At 51.4% G+C, this 21,366-nt stretch overlaps 1 protein-coding gene and 1 long non-coding RNA gene across 3 annotated transcripts; one reads left to right on the top strand and one right to left on the bottom strand.

Moving 5' to 3' along the window:
- Positions 1–2,230: 2,230 nt before the first annotated feature.
- On the top strand, positions 2,231–20,383 carry Ehd2 (EH-domain containing 2). Of its 2 annotated transcripts, XM_087568468.1 has the most exons (7): positions 2,231–2,288; positions 4,303–4,487; positions 4,958–5,417; positions 5,848–5,945; positions 11,330–11,742; positions 16,428–16,592; positions 18,610–20,383. In XM_087568468.1, the coding sequence occupies exons 3-7, from the start codon at positions 5,014–5,016 to the stop codon at positions 19,159–19,161; spliced, it is 1,632 nt and encodes a 543-aa protein (XP_087424594.1). In that variant the 5' UTR covers positions 2,231–2,288; positions 4,303–4,487; positions 4,958–5,013; the 3' UTR covers positions 19,162–20,383.
- Positions 11,644–14,275, bottom strand: LOC148007258 (uncharacterized). Its single transcript, XR_015649801.1, has 2 exons — positions 14,108–14,275; positions 11,644–11,769 (listed from the first exon to the last, which is right to left on the bottom strand). It is a non-coding gene; the product is annotated as an uncharacterized LOC148007258 (long non-coding RNA).
- Positions 20,384–21,366: the final 983 nt, after the last annotated feature.

Here is a 21,366-nt window from a genome sequence, read left to right as displayed (position 1 = left end):
CCATTTGTAACTTTAATCCTGGTCATCCGGTGCCCTCCTCTGGCCTCTGAGAGTACTGCAGGCACATGGGGCATATGCAGTATGCAGGCCACACACCTGTCTTAGGGTTTTATTGCTGTGAAGAGACACCATGGCCAAGGAAACTCTCATAAAAGAAAACATTGTGGTTAGGGGGCTGGCTTACAGTTTCAGAGGTTTAGTCTATTGTCATAGTGAGAGGTATGGCAGCATGCAAGCAGACATGGTGCTGGAGGAGCTGAGAGTTGTTTTGGTCGGAAGGCAGCCAAAAAAGACTGTCTTCCACACTGGGTAGAGCCTGAGCATAGAAGACCTCAAAGCACACCTACACGGTAACACACTTCCTCCAACAAAGCCACACCTCCAATAAGGTCACACCTCCTAATAGTGCCACTCCCTAAGGTCACACCTCCTAATAGTGCCACTCCCTAAGGTCACACCTCCTAATAGTGCCACTCCCTAAGGTCACACCTCCTAATAGTGCCACTCCCTAAGGTCACACCTCCTAATAGTGCCACTCCCTAAGACACATGAATCCCTGGGGCCCAAACCTATTCAAATACCCATGCATATAAAAATAAATCTTAAAAGATCTAAAATAGGTAAAAATTGAGGAAAAAAAAATCTTGACTAGTAGCATGAGACCCTGAGTTTTACCCCCAGCATCCTATAAACTGGGCATGGTGTTACTCACCTGTAACCCCAGCACTCTGAAGAGTGGTCATTGTTGGCAGACAACGTTTCCAAAAAAGCAACAATTTGCTTGCAATACAACACGTGGGAGGCTGAGGCAGGAGGATCATGAGGGTAACTTGGGCTACTAAGTGGTACTCTGTTTTAGAAAGCCAAAATAAAGTAAGGCATATGTCATAGTTGTGTTTTACTGCTATGAAGAGACACCATGACCACAGCTACTCTTATAAAGGAAATCATTTAACTGGGCCTGGCTTGCAGCTTCAGGGGTTCAGTCCATTATCAGAGCAGGAAACAGGAAGGTATGAAGGCAGACATGGTGTTGGAGAGGTAAGTTCTACATCCAGATTGGCAGGCAGCAGGGAGAGGGAGACTGGGCCTGACTTGATCATTTGACATCTCAGTGTCCCCCCCCCCTGACACCCCCTGCACACTTCTTCCAACAAGGCTATACCTACCCCAACATAAACACACCTAATGATGCCAGTCTCTATGAGCCTATGGAGGCCTTTTATTTAAACTATCCGTGTGATGTATCTGTGAACTGGGGCTGAGAGTACATCCCTGTACCACCATGCTGGGTCTGTTCTGTACTAGGGATAGAAGCCAGGGCTTCATGTATCCTAGATGGGCACTCTAGCAACTAAGCCTAGCCCCATGCCCTTGAGGGTTTTTTTTTCCCCTTATGGTGGTGGTAGTGGTTGGTTGGTTGATTGTTTTTATAGTAGAGACACAGCATCTCTACTAGATAGCTTTCGCTGGCCTGGAATTTGCTATGAAGATCAGACTAGCTTTAAATTCATAGAGACTCACCTGCCTCTGCCTCCCAAATGCTGGGATTAAAGGCTTGTGCTACAACACTGGGCCCATGCACTTACATTTTAATAATTTATTTTTACTTACATGCATTGGTGTCTTGCCTACTCTGCACGTGTGTGTGTGTGTGTGTGTGTGTGTGTGTGTGTGTGTGTGTGTGTGTGTGTGAAGGTGTCAGATATTGGAGTTACAGACAGTTGTGAGCTGCCATGTGGGTGCTGGGAATTGAATCCAAGCCCTCTGAAAGAGCATCCAGTACTCTTACCGCTAACCTGCACTTCAGCCCTGCACTTAGATTTTATTTTTTTTTTTCCGGAGCTGGGGACTGAACCCAGGGCCTTGCACTTGCTAGGCAAGTGCTCTACCACTGAGCTAAATCCCCAACCCCGCACTTAGATTTTAAAATTACTATTGTTACAATTATTTTTGAGACAGGATCCCGCCAGGTAATCCAGGCTGGCTTCAAACTTGCATGCACCACTATGATCAGATAAATTATTGGTAGGCCTGCTGCAGCCTCTGTCCCTGCTAAGAGAGGGAGCCAAAAGCTGGAGATTGGGTCTCACATTGAACTGACTGAACGTTCGAACCTGTGCGCGTTTTCACAGTGCCCGCCAGGGGGCGCCCGAAGCTGGCGCGGGCTGGGACAGGGGGCCCGGGCCCGCCCTGCTCACCGCTCCTCCCGCGCGGCCCCACCCGTCTCACTCCACTGCGGACAGGACAGGGTTCAGGCTGCTTGCTCTGCGCTCCCCAGATCCCTGGTGAGTGCTCCCCAAATCCCACCTCTTATCCTCGCTCCCCTCTGTAATAATCTGTGCCCTCTCCTTCCCAGTCGCTCCCAATTCCCACACTCTTCCTCCAGGACTACCCCCACCCCTCCTCAAATCTCTGTGACTTCCTCCAACCTCCTCAGGTCTCCCCAGCCTCTCTTTAGTCCTCCCATCTCCTGTAACCTTCCACCCCACCCCCAGTTCTCCCAGTCTCTACCCAGCCTTCATCTTTGAAGACTCCCTCCTTGAAGTGGCTTTGTACCCTCCACACCCATGTCTGCTCCTTTTGGTCCATCTTGCCACCCAAGAGCCTTCTCCTGCCTCTTGAAGTGCATAGACCCTTCAGCCACTCCTAAACGTCCTTTTTGAGATGTCCCTCAGATGCCTCTTTGCATGGAATACTCATCATCTATGTCACAGATCTTCCACCCTTCCTTTTCTCCAATCCATTTTCTTTCCACCCTTCCCTCTTCCTTTGGGTCACAATGATTTTATGTTTTGATTTGCAGGGTTTGGGGTTTTGTTTGTTTGATTGTTTTGATGTTTAGATTGTCCCATCTTTGAGACAGATATGGTGGCACACTTCTTGAATCCCAAGATGTGGGAAGCAGAGGCAGGCAGATCTCAGTCTAAGGCTAACCTGGGCTACATAGTTCCAGGCCAGCCAGAGCTACATAGTGAGAATGTAGGGGAGTGGGGTGTTGGGGAGGGGTGGCTGGAGAGACTCAGCACTGGCTGCTCTTCCAGAGGTAGAGGTAGAGGATGGTCTTGAACCTCTAATCTTCTTGTGTCTACCCTCGTGCTGGGATTACAGACATGCCCTGTGCCCCACATGTTAGCTCACATCCATCTGTTACTTCAGTCCAGGGGAGTCCAAAACTCTTTTCTGGCCCCTAATGGCACTATATACACATGGTACACAGGCATACATTCTTAGAAAAGATACATAAAATATTTTTAATGAAAGAAAAAAAAGGAAAAATTGTCCCATCTTTGGCTAAGGAGAGCCATTTCAGGCTGAGAGCTGGGTGGCCTTTGAGCTGACTTAGACTGGCTTGTCCTTTCCCAACACCCCCCCCCCAGCCCCGGCCCTGGCCCCAGCCCTGGGACAGCTGTTCTCTAGGGAGCCCTCAATTCTTTTTCTGAGGAATGACAGTCAGAAACTCCGATCTGAACAAAAGCTGGCTCTTTAAAGTCACTAAAGTAAGCATCTACCTATGGAGCGAGGGGAGGGACTATTACTGACAGCCCAGAGAGACTCTTTCTACTACGAAAACTCATAAGGGTGTTGAGGGACTACAGAGAGCACAGTCTGGCTTTGGGGGTGCTCACTACTACAAGGTTGGTGAGGTTTCCCCTAATTAAACTTTCGAGACCCAAGATGGGAACCCAGCTGGAGTGCTTTCTAGCTCAGTGGTCCTGTGCAAGCTCCTGATGTCTTCCTGAGACTCAGTTTCCTCCATAAAACAGTGTGGCTAAGGTTGGGGAAGTAGCTGGGTTTGTAGCGTGCTTGCCTAGCTTGCTTGAAGCCTTAGATTCTAGGCCCCAACGCCGGACAAAGGTAGGCATACCAGTGCATATCTATAATCTCAGCACTAGAAGATCAGAGGTTCAAGATCATCCCCTGTTCAAGTGCACCGTGGAATACACAAGACACGATCTCAAAAAGAAAAGACTTAACATGAGGTTAATGATAGAGACACCGGATAAAGTCATGAAAATTAAGGGAGCTAGCACAGGGCTATGGGCGTGGCTCAATGATAACATCTCCTGCCTAGAATCCCCCAGTGAGGGGCTCAGGTATGGCTTAGCTCTACTGTGTTTGCCTAACATGCTCAAGATCCTGGGTTCTGTTCTAGCACCACACCCCAAATATGAGCTAGTGCAAAGTCTGCCTTATAGTTTTCATGCTTCTTTCCCATGCACAAGGCTCCTCCTGACCTGGGTGCACCTAGGTAGCCTCTACAGCCTGTTTCTCCTCCCTCTGTCTCTGCATCCCCTCCAGACAGTCCTCAGCTCCCAGCTCCTAAGAACCTGTCCCACACTTGGACCTTTGTACCTGCCATCCTCTGCCTAAGACCTTTGTCTTGCCTGTGCTCCACAAAGAAGCTCAGAAGTCAGCCTTTCCCAGAGCTTTGCTGACCCGTGGTCAGTTTCTCATGCCCCCTCTGGATGCCTGGAATCCAGCAGGTATCACTAATGGTTGGGTTCCCAGGCCCTCAGTTGAGGGATCTGGTTGGGAGGCAACTGGACTTTATGGCTCTTATCTTGGACAATAGCTCCTGCAGCATGGAGCAAGCCATGGGCATGTGATGTAATGGTGCAGATTGGGGAATGAGTCTCTTCGGGTCCGGGTCTTTTGAGATAGGGTCTTACATGTTGCCCGGTCTAGCTTTGAACTTCTGGTCTTCCTGCCTCTGCTTCCCAAGATTGCAGATGAACTCAACCATGCTCAGGGATGCATCTCTTCCCCAGCAGTTCCTTCCTTTGCTATATAGTCTCTCTTTTATTTTTCATAGCACTTCCTCTCCTTGAACCCAACCATGGTCAGGCTCATGCTAGCCCCCCCCCCTTCCTATCCCCTGGTCACCCTGCTCCTCCCCATATCTATAGCCATATTTCCTAGCAGTCTTCCATTGAGTTCCCTTCTCTCCTGGCAGGTGAGCTCTGCACCCAGTAGTCTCTTTGGGTGACCCAGTGGGCATAGAAAGTCACCATGTTCAGCTGGCTGAAGAAGGGTGGGGCTCGGGGCCAGCGATCTGAGGCCATCCGCACCGTGACCTCGTCTCTCAAGGAGCTGTATCGCACAAAGCTTCTGCCCCTGGAGGAACACTACCGTTTCGGGTCTTTCCATTCACCAGCCCTCGAAGATGCTGACTTCGATGGTAAACCCATGGTGCTGGTGGCTGGCCAGTATAGCACCGGCAAAACCAGCTTCATCCAGTACCTCCTGGAGCAGGAGGTCCCTGGCTCCCGCGTGGGTCCTGAGCCCACCACCGACTGCTTCGTGGCTGTCATGCACGGCGAGACAGAGGGTACCGTGCCTGGAAATGCTCTCGTTGTGGACCCAGAGAAGCCCTTCCGCAAACTCAACCCTTTTGGAAACACTTTCCTCAACAGGTGTGGGAACTGCCAGCCAGGAGGGGGGCGAGGGACATCTGTCTCAGAATACTTCTGTCCTTTTCAGCTCAGATTCTCTTCTTTCTGCCTGCTTCCTTCCCTCCCTGCGTCTGCTCCTTCCCCTATTGGGGCCTGGGTTCCAATTGAGCCTCTGCCGCTGAATGCTGGGCAGCCTTGGTCAAGTGATTTAACTTCACTGTGCCTCTTAAGTTCATCTGGAAAATGAAGGTAACAACAGTGGTGACTCGGGATATCCCTAGACATAGACAGAGTTTTATATAGATCCCATGATGCCTCTGGACTTTCTTCTTTCCAGGACTTCTGTCCTCTGCACCTGCCTTTCTTTAGGGTACCCTTAGTATTCCTTCTTCACTTCTCCTTTTGCCCTCCTTTGTGTTGACCCCTGACCTCCTGTCTCCCTGCACTCCAGGTTTATGTGTGCCCAACTCCCCAACCAGGTCCTGGAGAGCATCAGCATCATCGACACGCCCGGCATCCTATCAGGTGCCAAGCAGAGAGTGAGCCGGGGTGAGTGAAGAGGAAGCCAGTCTGAGGGAGGAGGCTGGGCCCCTGGACCCTTGTGTCTTGGGGAAGAGGATGGTGTCTGTACACACAGGTCTGAGGGAGGAGGCTGGGGCTTTGACTTCAGTGTGCACAGTAGGTGGGCTGAGCCTGTACCTTTAGATTTAATAGAGGAGACTGGGGTCTCCTTTGATTGCCCCCCTACAGGCAACTGGAGCTACAGAAGGCAGCCATTCCTTCCATGGGGGCTGGTGGTGGGGCGGGAAGACACACACGGTGAACACACTTGAACAGGCTGCTGCCACATGCCTGGGCGGGCCAGGGGGATGGAAAGGAAGAGAAGAAGAGGGGCAGAGACTGGGGTAGGGGGTGTGAGATACTCAGAGAGTCCAGGAAGAGACAGGGTTGGGCAGGGAGGCCCTGGGCCCCACGCTTGTCCCTCTGAGCTCCTGGCTCAGAGGTTGGGCCACAGATGAAGCTGAGAGGGAGAATCTGGGTGGGGGCCAAGGCCTGGCCTGGAATTTATAAACAGCTGTGCAGGGGGAGCAGCGGGGAGTGAATTCCAGCAGAGCCTCCAGCGAGCATGCACATCCCCACCCACTCCGCCCACCCTTTTAGCCCCACTCCCTTCTCAGTCTCCCCCATTCCAGTATCTGGGTCCACAGCCCCTCTGCCCATCCCTGCCACCACCACTGTCTCTAGGCCTCGGCCAGGGAATTAGGGCAAAGGAGGCAACAGTGTAGGGCAGAGGGGACCCAAGGCCAGGCGGGAGGAGGGCCCAGGACAGGGTTTGGCTCCAAAAGTGCCAGTACCCCTGGCCGCTATCCAGCAGAGCGGGCCCGAGGGAGAAACACAGGAGGCAGCTGCAGAAGCGGCCACAGTGCTTTGCCAGCTGGAGGTGGGGGGAACAGGGGCGGGGAGAGGAATTCCTGGTGTACTTAGCCCTTGGGTTGGGCCTAAATGATGGCGGGAGCCCAAGGCCCCAGCTTCCGCAGGGGATGAAGAAGGGTGGGGATGGGGATCCCCTTCCTCTGGCCCTGGAGGCATAGGAGGTGGAGCCTGTCTGTCCAGGGGGACTTGTGGGGATGGTGAGAACTGGGGAAACCCTGGGCGGGGGGTGGGGGGGGAGTAGTATGTGGCATGTCCTCCGTTTTTGGTGGTGTGTGCTGGCAGGCGTGTGACGTGCAGGCCATGACTCTGAAGTTGTGTGAATTGATGGAAGTGTGTGAGTTTCAGGCTACATGTGCTATGTACCTCTAATTGTGACTAGTTGTGATTTTATGTGATCTGAAGAGATGTGGAGCAGGGGGACATAGAGGGATCCTGTGAAGTTGTTTTATTGCAGTGTTGGTGCCTTGAACACAGTAGATAAGTATGTCATGTCCCCAGCCCCTCACTGGGGGATTCTAGGCAGAGGCTCTACCACTGAGCCACGCCCTCAGCCCCTCACTGGGGGATTCTAGGCAGGGGCTCTACCACTGAGCCACGCCCCCAGCCCCTCACTGGGGGATTCTAGGAGGGGCTCTACCACTGAGCCACGCCCCCAGCTCCTCACTGGGGGATTCTAGGCAGGGGCTCTACCATTGAGTTACATAACTATGCACTTATGAAATGTGTATGCACATGTGCACGCACATGCATGTCTGGATCGGTATTTGTCTGTGTGGGTTATACCGTGCATCTTGAAAGGTGTAAAACTGCCAGAGAGAACTCATGTGGCAGTACATATTCTAGCTCTGGGAAAGCTGGGACAGGAGGATTGTGACTAGTTCGAGGCCAGCCTGGACATCATGGTAATAATTGCAGCACAGTGTGTGTTCAGATAGGCCTCCGTGCTGGAGAGTGCATTCAATTCTCTCTTCGTGGTGGTATATAGGTCCCATATCTGTGCAGGTCCTGGACTCTGACACATAAACGTGTCTGGGAGCCTGGGTCTGGCTCTAGGAGACTCTGATGCATCCAGCTATTTGATGCTGGGTGTGCATTGGCAGAGAAACCTGCCCCGGTGTAACTGTTGCCTGCGGCGTCTTGCTGGCGCAACGCCGGTCTGGACTCTGCTAGTCTTTTTTTTTTTTTTTTCATTTCCTTGTTTTAGAGACAGAGTCTTATCCTGTAATTCAGGCTGATCTGGAACTCAGTGTATGTTCAGGTGGCCATCCTCCTGCCTCAGCTGCTCTTGCACTGAGATGACAGGCATGCACCAATACCCCAGGCTTTGTTCCCTGAAACTATAACTTACGCAATCCACCTTGTATTTCTGTGCCTCAGTTTCCCGCCCAAGAATGGGGCGGAAGCTGCAGGGACTTCTGAAAAGGGTTAAATTAGCTGCATGAGGCAAATAGGTGCCTGGGTGATGGGCAAGGAGAACTGTTTTTCTTGGGTGAACATCTCGTCTCTCTGCCACGTCTCCATTCCCATGCTGACTCAACCTCCCTGCCCCCCTCTCCCCTCCCTTTCTCCATCCCTCCCTCTCTCTTTCTTTCAACCCCATGAGACACACTTTCCAAATCCAGGCCAGGGTGTATGTAGATGCTAGTGGGGGAGGAGAGGCCCAGCTGCTGCCCCTACAGTGACCTGGCCCTTCCTTCCCCAGGAACAATGCCCTTGCCCCTTCCCCTCTCACCAGTAGGGACCGCGCTGCCCCCTGAGCCTTTGGGGGCGGAGTGTGGACTGGCAGCTACAGCTACTGAGGCGGATGCCTCCTGTGTTCATGGCTTCTGTGTCTCCATGTCCTCGGCTGGAGAATGGAGTCATAAATCCCATAAATGGGATGAGTGGGTCTGTGCTACCCCAAACAAGTCAGGGCGTCAGTGATGGCCCCTTATCCTGTCATTTGCTGGCGCTGTAAGGTCTCCTCCAGGAAGTCCTTCTAGGTCCACGCTTAGGCCAGATCACAGGGAACTCTCTGCGGCTTCCAGGACTCCACATCCTAAGCTGACCACTCTGAAGATGCACTCGTCCCCAGACTCTAGGGGCAGAGCTGGCGTCACCCCAGCCTCCCTATCTGCTGGCACAATGGCACACGCCAGCTTCAGTTTTTCCCAGTGATAAGCTCTTGTGTTGTGGGGTGTGTGTGTGTGTGTGTGTGTGTGTGTGTGTGTGTGTGTGTGTTTGAGACAGGTTTCTCTACGTAACCCTAGCTGTATTGGAACTCTGACCTTTAACTCGCAGAGATCTACCTGCCTCTACCTACAAGTGCTGGGACCAAAGGCGTACTCCACCATGCCCGGCCTGGCTTCTGTGTTTTTTCATTTTTGGTTTTGGTTTTTTTTTTTCATTGTTGTTGTTGTTTTTTAATTTTAGGGGATAGGCAAGTTCAGAAAGGTTAAGCTGCTTGCCTACTATGACACAGTAAATGGGGCAGGGCAGTGATTCCTGATTTGCAGGCCAGGGTAGGTCTTACACTCTCGGTTCTAAACTTTGCTCATCAGTGAACGCATAAGTGAATGAGTAAAGGGGAGAAAAACTGAAGGGATTGGATGGAAAAGGAATGAATGAATGAGGGACTGGATGGACACAAATCATTGAGCATCTATGGTGGCAAGAACAGAGCACTACTGGAGAGACAGCTCAGTGGGTAAGATTGCAAATCGCTCTTACAGAGGAAACAAGCTCGGTTCCCAGCACTGGGCTGCTCACAACCACTTGTAACTTTACCTCCAGGGAACCTGACATCTATGACTTCCATGGGTACCTGCACTTATGTGCACAGCACACACACACACACACACACACACACACACACACACACACACAAATACATATACACACAGACACAAGGACACATGCAGGTACATATGCATACACACAGACACACAGGCAGAAACACAGATGGAGACAGACACACACGCAGGAGCAGACAACTACACAGACAAACACGCAGGAGCAGACAAACAGATACACAGACACACTCAGAGACATACACACAAACAGACCCACACAGACATACACAGATACATAGATATACATAAGGATACACACAGAGACATACACACACACACGCACACACACACGCGCACACACACACACACACACACACACACAAGAAAACTGTCCTAGCATCTTGACCTCTTGTCACTCAATTGCTGGCACATCCAACAAGTCCCAGGAAGGACCCTGGTCAGGGGCATGGCAAGTGCTGGGAGCTGGCTCACGAGTACTGGAGTTTCTTTGAGATCATTTTAGGATTTTTCTTTGAGACAAGGTCTAATATATAGCTCTGGGTGTCCAGGAACTCACTCTGGTAGACCAGGACTCAAACTCAAACGAGATCCGCCTGCCTCTGGCTCCGGAGTGCTGGGATTAAAGGTGTGCACTGCCATCTCTAGCTGCTTTAGGAATTTGGAAGTGTGTGTGCTGGAGGGCGGGCTGGCTCTGTGGTCAGGAGCATTTGCTGCTCTTGCAGAGGATCCAAGTTCATTTCCCAGCCACCCTTGTCAGGTACCTCACAACCACCCAAAATTCTTGCTGCAGGCAGTCTGTATGACACACTGTGGCCTCTATAGGTCCCTGTACACATGTGCACACAAAACCACACACAGACACGCACACACACGCAAAATGACAAAACTTTAAAATGTATAGAAAGTGTTTATGCATATGTGCACTAGTGTGAATGCACACACGTGTGCAGGTGCCCGAGGAGGCCAGGAGAGAACACTGGATCCCCTGGCACTGGAGTTACAGGTGAGAAGCTACCTGAGGTGGATGCTGGGCACCAACTGAACTGGGGTCTTCTGGGAGTGCAGTGTGTTCTCCGAACTGCTGAGCCCCCAACTTCAGCATCTGAAAGTATTGTTATTATGGTTTACTTCTCGTGTGGCTATAGGTGGGTATATGCCACAGCGTATGAGAGGAGGTCAGAGGTCAACTACAAGTCGTCTGCTCTGAGCCATCTCACAGGCCCCAAACACTTCAAAACAAATCCCTAATATCCTAATAGCAAATGAATGAAAAAGGCAAGGATATAGAAATCAGGAGGGTAGCGAGGTTGGGGAGGAGGCAGTGAAAAAGGGTAGGGAACATAGGTGCCTCATACCAGTAAGGCAGATGGCTTGAGGGTCTGGTCAAAAGCTGGGTGCTGAAAACTGGCAGTTATGGGACAGTCGTGGAGGCTCCGGGCTAGTTGGCATGCACAGGAATTACATGGTTAACAACGTGAGCAGCCAGTCAGTCGTAGCGCTTGCCTTAATCCCAGCACTAGGGAAGCAGAGGCAGGCAGGCGGATCTCTGAGTTCCAGGCCAGCCTGGCCCACAGAGCAAGTTCCAGAACAGCCAGGCTACACAGGGTAATCCGGTCTTCAAAACAAAACACCATTCTGAGTATCTGTACCTTCCAGTATCAGCACAAAAGAACCGTTCCTTGTGTCCCTGTCTCCTGCTTGCTCCAGGCTACGACTTCCCAGCTGTCTTGCGCTGGTTTGCTGAGCGCGTGGACCTCATCATCTTGCTCTTTGACGCCCACAAGCTGGAGATTTCTGATGAATTCTCAGAGGCCATTGGTGCCTTGCGTGGCCACGAGGACAAGATCCGCGTGGTACTCAACAAGGCAGACATGGTGGAGACACAGCAGCTGATGCGCGTCTATGGGGCGCTCATGTGGGCGCTGGGCAAGGTGGTGGGCACGCCTGAAGTCCTTCGTGTCTACATCGGCTCCTTCTGGTCCCAGCCGCTCCTTGTGCCAGACAACCGGCGTCTCTTCGAGCTGGAGGAACAGGACCTCTTCCGTGATATCCAAGGCCTACCGCGCCACGCGGCGCTGCGGAAGCTCAATGACCTAGTGAAGCGGGCGCGGCTGGTGCGGGTGAGCACATTGGGTCCGCAGGAGGACCTTGGGAAATTGAGGGAGGATTGAAAGGGAGATCAGGAGATGAGGGAGGAAGTCGGGAGGATGTATGAGCATTGAAGGAAACTGAGGAGGAATTGGAGAGGACTTTACAAGGCTATGGAGTATTGAAGGAGTCCTAGGAGTCCTAAGTTGGAAGCCTTGAAAAGGGTGGACAGATTTATCTTTTCTCTTTCTTTGCTTGTGTACCTAGGTAGGCACCTAGGTTCTAGATCAGTTAATTCTCCTGATGGATTGGTTTGGTGCAGCGTGGACTGAGGGAGTCCTGTGCAGAGGGTCCCTCTTTCACCATTGCCCTGGGTTTGCATGTCTCTATGGTTTTGTTGGCCTCCTTGCTCTCCTATCCCACTGAACAAAAGCCAAGTCCTTTTGGTGGCTGTTTTACTTTTCTTTTCCTTTTTAATTTATTTATTGTTTTATTTATTTATTTATTGTTTTTACGAGTACACTGTTGCTGTCTTCAGATACACCAGAAGAGAGCATCAGATCTCATTACAGGGGGTTGTGAGCCACCATGTGGTGGCTGGGAATTGAACTCAGGACCTTTGGAAGAGCAGTCAGTGCTCTTAACTGCTGAGTCATTTCTCCAGCCCCCAAAGTAACTAGCACATCCTGTGGTTCCAGTGGGGCTCGAACCCAGGACCTTCTGTGTATAAAGCAGATGGGATAACTGCTACACTATGGAACTGAGCCTGTCTTACTTTTCTATAGCTGTGGAGAGACACCAGGACCACGGCAACTAATAAAACATTACTGTGCTCATGGTTCCACAGGGTTAGAGTCCATGACCATTGTGATGGGGAACCTGGCAGCAGGCAGGCATGGTGCAGGAGCAACAGCTGAAAGCTTACATCAGCACAAGACAGAGAGAGCAGGAGAGTGCTCGCTGGGAATGGTGTGGTCCTTTTAAACCTCAAAGCCTACCCCTAATGACATACCTACTCCAACAAGGCCATGCCTCTAAATCCTTCCCAAACATTTCCATAAACTGGGGACCAAGTATTCAAATACATGAACCTAGAAGGTCATTCTGACTCCAATCAACACAGCAGCTCACTCCTTTCCCTACCTCCTCGCCTCTCACTCACTCCCTTCCCTTCAGCCACTGTGCTTCACACTGGCCTCAGTCCTACCTCTGGCCTTTGTACTCAACTGCTTGCTCTTCTGGGTAGCCTTCTCTTCCTCTTGACTTTGCACAGGGATCACTCAAATGTCACCTTCTCAGGAAGGTGCCACTCCTTTAAGGAGAATATCTGCTCCAGATTTACCCCTAACCCTGTTGTGACCTCCCCACCCCCTCCGTGTTGTCATCTCCTGTGAGCCTGTCAGGGGGCCCTGTTTTCTGCCTCCTCAACTCTGTACTCAAGTACTCAGATACCTGGGGTCTTAGAATTCCTTCAGTGAGTGTCTCCAGAGCCTGGGTCTGAATTGCTCTGTAAATATTTACGGAATGAACAACGCTCTGGGGAACCTCAGCTTGAAGGAAGTCACTTCTGTGTCTAGCCCTCTGCTGGGACACGCTGGGAATGCAGCAGTGGCTATGGCTGTTCTTGCCCTGCCCAATGGGGCTCCAGGTCTGAATGCCCCAGGGCAGTTTCAGGACTCAATCTTTGCTGGAGGAGACAGACAGATCCATCCCACAGCAGTGATAGCCAAGCAAGGTCCAGTCTCAGGACCGGGTGGAATCAGGAAGGCTTAGTAGAGGAGAGGGCATCTGAGGGCATGCGCAGTTAAACTGAGGAGGGGATGGCAGTCAGAACACTGCCGATCCTGTGGACTACACCAAGGATCTTAAGCTTCGTTTTAAGGATACCAGGGAGACACGGAAAGGTTTAGCGCAGGATGACAGGATTGCACTTAAGCTGCCTTCTGGAAAGAGAAGGATTCTTGTCTAGGAAGAACCTAGGGGCATGGAGGACATAGTCTGCCTCAGGCTGGACCCCAGAGAGGAAGAGGGGCGCAAGGGGTTTGCTTTTAGAGACGAATGGAGCATTCACAAGGGAGGCCGCCAGGGAGGAGGTGGGGCAGGAAGCTGGGCAGGAGAAGAGGCCAAGAAGGTTCTCGGTGGCAGAGGCATCGAGGTGTGGTTTAAGGAGCTGGAGAGGAGTGAATCACTACCTTCAACCCCACCGCAGGAATCTTCTAAGGGAACACCAGGTGCCCAAGGCGACTGCCCCAGGAGGCCAGAGCTGTCTTTAAGTCACGAAGTCCCATCAACATCTCACTTTCCCAGTTCTTTCCTCTTGTTCATACTCTTTTCCTAGCCTTCTCTCGCTTCCCACTCCTCCCTCTCTCTTTCTCAGTACCCCCGGCCCAAACTCACTCCCCGCTGCAGGACACTCTTGGGAAGCAGAAGCTAGAGCTGGGGCCCGCGACACCGGGACCAAGGAGCAGGGCCGGACACCTGGCGCCCCGGCCAGGAGGGAGGTGGCTCCGGAAACTCAGGACAAACCCCGGCGTCCGACCCGAGCCCCGGTCCTGCCCACGCCACCCCCTTATCTCTTCCTGCCACCTTCCCATGCTTCCTCTCTGGAAAAGCCATCAACACTCCCGCCTGCCTCCTTGGCTACAGGAGCCACGGCAGGACCGCCCCTACCACGATCCTCGTAGACTCCGTCCCTCCCATTTGGGCCCCCCCTGGGAGGCCACGCCCCTTGATTAACAAGCCACGCCCCTTCCATTGCCAGCTCTTGCCCATCCTCAGGCTGCGCCCCTCATTAGGCCATTCTCTCAGTCCGAACCTTCCCCATTAACTCACTCTAGCAGGCCACACCTCCTCCCCCAATGGCGCACCCACACATTCCCACACATCCTTCCTCATTAGCTGACCCACACTATCTTAAACCCTAACCCTCCCCGTTGGGCAGCCATTTTAGCCCTTCTCCTCTTTGCTTTCCCGGCAATCCCTACTCTTCCTTACTGGCTTTCTCTGCTCAACCGTGCATCTTCTCCATTGACTCCAGGTAGCAGGCGGTGACCACGCCCCTATCCTGATTGGCCTCTCTGACCTGTAGGTAATGTTTTCCTCTAGTCCTGCAAATTTATCCTTAGTTCCCCTGCCTCTGTGATTCAGTCTTCAGGGTTGGCTTTGACCAAACTTCATCATACCTTCCCACTTTGTGGGCACACTCTCCCACACACACCCCTCACAAATGACCCAGACACAATTGATTCGGTCACTGATAACAGCGCAGATGGCTTTAACGTCCCTTGAAAATGCTCTCCTTTGGTGGCCCAAGGCCATTAAGGCCAAAAAGCTGCTCGTTAAGGATTCTCTGTAACTCACCCCAGTACCTCAGTTTCATATCTCTACAAGGCAAGACACGGATGATCGTTCTGGTTCTGCCCTTTGGTGGAAGTATAAACCACTAGAAGGGATGATTCCAGAATGCTGTATGCTTGTAGACAAGATCCGGGAAGAATTTAATTTTTAAAAATCACTGTTGAATGTTGTTGTTATCATAATCGTCATCATCATCATCATCATCATCATCATCATTTTATCCTGTGTGAGCATGATATATGTGCTGGGCATGCCTCTGTATGCCACATTCTATCTATTAAGGCCTGAACATGCATATTCAGCGATGGCGCTGGCTGTCAACAGCAGACATGCCTGTGGTTCATTATTCTGCCACCCCCGATTATTTTTCAATAACTTATGAGAATGGGGTCCAAAGTTTCTCAAGTTCAGCGTTTTATCCCACAATGATTTCCTGAGGGACACTGTTCGTATTGTCCCAGGACTGGAGACAGAGGAAACAGATAAGGCCTGGCAGAACTTGTAGTTTGATGGAGGGAAATGAAGTGGTTAGATAAAATAGTCATGAGTCCAGCCCAACTGTGAAGAAGACAGGCTGGAGATCATCAGAGGGCAATGGTCTGGGCGCTTGGTTTTCATGGACAAACTCAGTGGGAAGACTGGAACAGAGCTCCAGGTAGAGAGCATGATCATATGCAAAAGCCCTGGGGTGGGGAAAATGTGCCGGTCGTTGTGAAACGCTGGCGAGCAGTATATGAAGGGGAAAGACTAGGGAGAGGCTGTAGGTGCAACTTCAGGAACCAGTCCAGGAGGGGAGGGCGGCTCTGAAGAATCATTGAAGGGTAGCTGGGGAGATGCTCAACAGTTTAGAACACTGGCTGCTTTTCTAGAGGATCCAGGTTTGGTTCCTAGAACCTACACGGCTGCTTGCAGTCAGCTGTAACTCTAGTCCCAGAGGATCTGATATCCTTTTCTGGCAACAGTGGGTTCTGTACACACATGATGCTCAGACATGCAGACAAAACGCCCATACAAGTGCATGTAGAAGTTTTTAAATGCAAACAACAAATTGAAGTCTTTCTAACCTCAGCATTCAGGAGGCTGAGGCAGGAGGGTTGCTGCAAGTTTGAATCCCGCCTGGGGTACGTATGTAGTGCAATCTTCTCTGACAATCCCAAGGGGAAGGCTGTGCATAGGGATGTACACTTGTCATCCTGGAACTCAGGAGGTGGAGGAAGGAGGACCAGGTGTTCAGGGCCAGGCTGGGTTAGAGAGAGACCCTGTTTCTGAGAGGAGGGAATGCAGAGTCCCAGGCCCTGCCCGCTGCCAGCCTCCTCCTGGTGACTGTACTATGCGCTCAGGTGCGGATGTCCTTTTGCAGGTGCACGCTTACATCATCAGCTACCTGAAGAAGGAGATGCCCTCGGTGTTCGGAAAGGAAAACAAAAAGAAGCAGCTGATCTTCAAGCTGCCTGTCATCTTCGCCAAGATCCAGCTAGAGCACCACATCTCCCCAGGAGACTTCCCTGACTGCCAGAAGATGCAGGTGGGGGGCACTCCAGACTGGGAGGCAGGGTGTTGGAGAGAGTTTCCTGGGGGTCCTGAGAATGGAGCCTGGAAGGCTGTGTGGCATTTTCATTCCGGGGAACCTGGCTTTATGAGTTAGGGTCACAGAGTGCAGAGAAAACCCATATACTTAGGGTGGGGCAACCTACTATGGAGCCTGGGACCTACTGTATTTCTCTTTTCTTTTTCTTTTTAAAGATTTATTTATTTACTATATATAAGTACACTATAGCTGTCTTCAGACACACCAGAAGAGGGCATCAGATCTCATTACAGATGGTTGTGAGCCACCATGTGGTTGCTGGGATTTGAACTCAGGACCTCTGGAAGAGCAGTCAGTGCTCTTAACCACTGAGCCGTCTCTCCAGCCCATGTATTTATCTTTTCCATGCTTGTCCATAACCAAGAGTTCTCGTGGTATTAATGGCTACAGGAACTCCAGTCCTACCTGCATTACAGACAGCAAGAAGAGAGGGAGGGGCTGGGCAATGGCTCAGAGCTTAAGAGCACTCATTCCCTTATAGGGGGTCCTAGGTTCCTAGCTTACACCCACATTGCAGTTCACGACCATCTGTGACTCCAATTCTAGGGGATCCAATGCCCTCTTTTGACCTCCATGGGAACCAGACACACATGTGATGCACAGGCAGAGCTCTCATACTCATAAAATAAAAATAAATATTTTAACATAAGAAGAGAGAGAGGAGCTAGGTCCTGTATGCCTGTAACCTAAGCAATTGAAGGTAGAGACAGGAAGATCAAGGATGCAAGGAAGTCTTAGTTACAGAAGGAGTTCAAGGCTAGCCTGGGCTACATAGGACCCTATCTTTGAAAGGAGAAAGTATCTTTCTTTAAGGATACTACATTTTACATTAGTGAAAATGGTAGTTGGGGATTTAGCTCAGTGGTAGAGCGCTTGCCTAGGAAGCGCAAGGCCCTGGGTTCGGTCCCCAGCTCCAAAAAAAAAAAAAAAAAAAAAAAAAAAAAAAAAGAAAATGGTCCAAGTTCTAATGCCCAATATGGTAGCCACTGACTATATTAAAGCTGAGTTATACTCAGGTATGTTGGCCTTTGCCTATTAATCTCAGTGCTGGGGAAGTGTGCAAAGGCAGGATGATCAGAAGTTCAAGGCCAGTCTAGGTTACATAGAGAGTTCTAGGCCAGCCTAAGATGAGCTGCGTAGTTAGGTCCTGTCGACAGCTAGCAAAAACAAAAGAGACAGGAGAGGTGGCTCAATGGCTAAGAACATGCACACTCTTTCAGAGGACCTGGATTCAGTTCCCAGAACGAATGGCCCACATGGTGGCTCACAACCATCTGTAACTCCAGTTTTAGGGGATGTGATACCCTCTTCAGACCTCTGTGGGTTTCGACATATATGAGGTGCGCATGAACTAGTGCAAACGCATACACAAACATAGAAATAATAAATTAAAAATAAACAAAATGGAGTTACAGATCAAGCTACTTTACGTAACCACATGCAGCCTGTGGATACCATATTAAACTGGGTAATGCAACTTGTGCTTAAAGACAATTGGCTGGAACTTAGTCACATGGCCAGCTGGCTGTCCAGCATGCTAAGAAGTGTAGCCTTTCCCGTAGGCAGGCAGGCTCTCTGGTGCTTTAACACACCCGGCTACTCGGGAAAGCTGAGGTGGGAAGATGACAAGTTGAAGGCCAGTGTTCACACCTTAGAAAGACCATGTCTCAAACAGTTTAAAATAAGCAAAAGAGAATTGGTGGTACAAACGGGCTTGTGATGACATTTGTAAAGTGAAAGCAGAAAAGTCAGAAGCCTGAGAACACCTCTTTACACAGTGAATTGGAGGGCAGCCTGGGTTAGACGAGACTCTTGGCTCAAAGGGTGGGTAATTGTAAAACAGGACTGGGCTCATTTGTGAAGATTATTGGCCTAAAATCCCCCCAGTGAGGAGCTGAGGGCATGGACTTATGTTCGTGCCCCGGGCCTGTGAGCTTTTCCTTTCCTCCCACAGGAGCTGCTGATGGCACATGACTTCACCAAGTTCCACTCCCTAAAGCCGAAGCTGCTGGAGGCGCTGGACGAGATGCTGACCCACGACATTGCCAAGCTTATGCCGCTGCTTCGGCAGGAGGAGCTGGAGAGTGTCGAGGCTGGCGTGCAGGGTGGTGCGTTTGAGGGCACCCGCATGGGCCCCTTCGTGGAGCGGGGCCCTGACGAAGCAATAGAAGATGGCGAGGAGGGCTCAGAAGATGATGCCGAATGGGTGGTGACCAAGGACAAGTCCAAATACGATGAAATCTTCTACAATTTAGCGCCTGCTGATGGCAAGCTGAGTGGCTCTAAGGCCAAAACCTGGATGGTGGGCACCAAGCTACCCAACTCCGTGCTGGGGCGAATCTGGAAGCTGAGCGATGTCGACCGAGATGGCATGCTGGATGATGAGGAGTTCGCCCTGGCCAGCCACCTCATTGAGGCTAAGCTCGAAGGCCATGGGCTACCCACCAACCTACCCCGCCGCCTGGTGCCACCTTCTAAGCGACGACAGAAGGGCTCTGCTGAGTGAGACAGCAGGGACTGCTGGCCCACCCTCCCACTTTGCCCTGCGGTGGCTCCCCAGCTCCAGTCAGCTACACGGCTACACGCGGATCCCTGCTCTGGCCCACTGACCCTGCCTACCCACCCTGTCTGGCTATAAGGACTTGAGGGGGAAGCTTCTCTCCTACACCAGACATTCAGTCAAGGCACTTATAGAGGACCAGGTGGGGGAGTGACAAACCTTCTCTGTCTGTCCTTCACCTTCACATACACAAGGGCTTATCACAGAAACACACACATCCATCCAGCCATCATTCATATAAAGACTTTTTTTTCTTTTATTTTTTTGAAAGTGTCTCACGTAACCTAGGCTAGCCTTGAACTTCTTATGTAGCTGAGGATGACCTTGAACTCTTCATCTTCCTGGCTCCACTTCTTGACTGCTGGAGTTTCAGTCATGAATCAGCATGCCTGGTTTATGCAGTCCTGGGATATGAACCCAGGGCCTCCTGCATGCTAGGCAAGCACTCTGTCAACTGAGCTACGTCCACAGCCCCGTCCAGATATTTATTGAGCATTTACTGTATGCTGGGCCCTGGTGGAACCAACTCTCAGGAGTGTGACATCTACATAGTCACACAAACACTGATACCAGCATGACCCCTTTTTATAGGTAAGCAGCTACTGTTACTCAGCCATGCTAAGTCTCCATTATGTCTTCAGGTCTCAGTCATTGGGGGTTCAGAGCAGACACCTGGCTTCCTTTTCCTCATGTGGACCTCTCTTTCACTTTCCTACCCACAAATCCTAAATTCTGACCACATTCAGTTCACAAAGATTATGCAGCTGATAGAAAAACCACAACTTCCTGGCTCCTTTGAGGATGGTTCCCATAGTCTCCCCAGTGTGTGTGTGAGATTGGGAGCCAAAGTATCTGGCCCTTCTGTCCACCTTCAGGTCACATTTAAGTAGAGTCCCTATCAAAGACAGAGACCATGGGATGGGGATAGCAGATGCCTTACCAAAGCCCAGGGTTTCACGGATATCCTGGGGGTGGGGAGGATTGGGAATTCTCGGTGCTATAGACTTTCCTCCAATCTACAGGGGCCCCACACTATGTCTTCACCAACTTAGTACATGACCCTGGTGGGAGACAAAAAAGATGGGGGGAGGGAGGGAAGGACAGCTAGAAGGGGCTGAAAACCCAAGAGTGTCCCCTACAGGGCCAATAAAGCCAAACCTGCTGCTTGTGTCGCTGTCAGGTTATCTTGGGGCGGGGACCCCTAAGGAAGAGGTGCCTGGGGGACCATTCTGGCACACAGGGGCGGTGCAGCTTGTGACTCAACTCTGCGCTGACTCAGTCTCAGGCTGGGGGCCAGTCCTGCATATTTTCCGAAGAAAAGTTACTCAGGGCCCTCCCCACCCTTGGGACACCCCTCCCTCCCGCCTTCCGCCTTGGGGCCTGGGAACCCAGTCCTGGGCGTGGAAGAGGGCCAGTGCCAGTTTGTGTACAGTTTGCCCTTAGTCTCCAGAGCACTTTCCAGCGCGCACGGACACGAATCGAATGCACCAGAGCAGATCCTTAGCCCGAGACCACCAGGTCCTGGGGAGGGGGGATTGGTGTAGGAGTGCACAGGACCCTGACCCGGCCCACACCCTGCGCGCCGGAGCCACGCTGGCCAGGAGAGCCTCTCCCGCCCACGCATACCCTGCTCCGCAGCCCTGGGCGCCCCCTGGTGGGAAGGCAGTCCGTGACTCAGGCCAGGCCATTACTTCAATACCCTGCCCAAGGATGAGATGAGTTCTGCAGTGTGACCCTGGCGAGACGTGTTCCCTCCCCGTGCCTTTTTTTTTTTTTTTTTTTCTTTAAGATTCCGGAACAGAGGTCCATTTTAGTTCCAGCATGCCGCAGCAAGCCAATCTGAGCCTGGGGTGGGGGCGCAGTGTTTGCTCACATCTTTAATCCCAGCACTCGGTAGGCAGAGGCAGGTGTTGGATCTGTGAGCTAGAGAGCAGCCTGGTCTACAGAGCAAGTTCCAGGACAGCCAGGGCTACACAGAGAAACCTTCTCTCGAAAAATAAACTAAATGTGTGGTGTGGCTAGGGCTGTAGCTCAGTGTTAACAGTACTTGCCCTGCTTGCACGGGGCTCAGTTTTCCACTCTTAGCACGACTGGAAAACAAAAATAAAAACAAAACCCTTTGTAGGTCTCTTTGGATGACTACCACTTTCC

This window comes from Rattus norvegicus, chromosome 1 (assembly GCF_021556685.1).
Source record: "Rattus norvegicus strain SHRSP/BbbUtx chromosome 1, alternate assembly SHRSP_T2T, whole genome shotgun sequence".
Taxonomy (NCBI): domain Eukaryota; kingdom Metazoa; phylum Chordata; class Mammalia; order Rodentia; family Muridae; genus Rattus; species Rattus norvegicus.
This window is presented reverse-complemented; position numbering and strand designations above follow the sequence as displayed.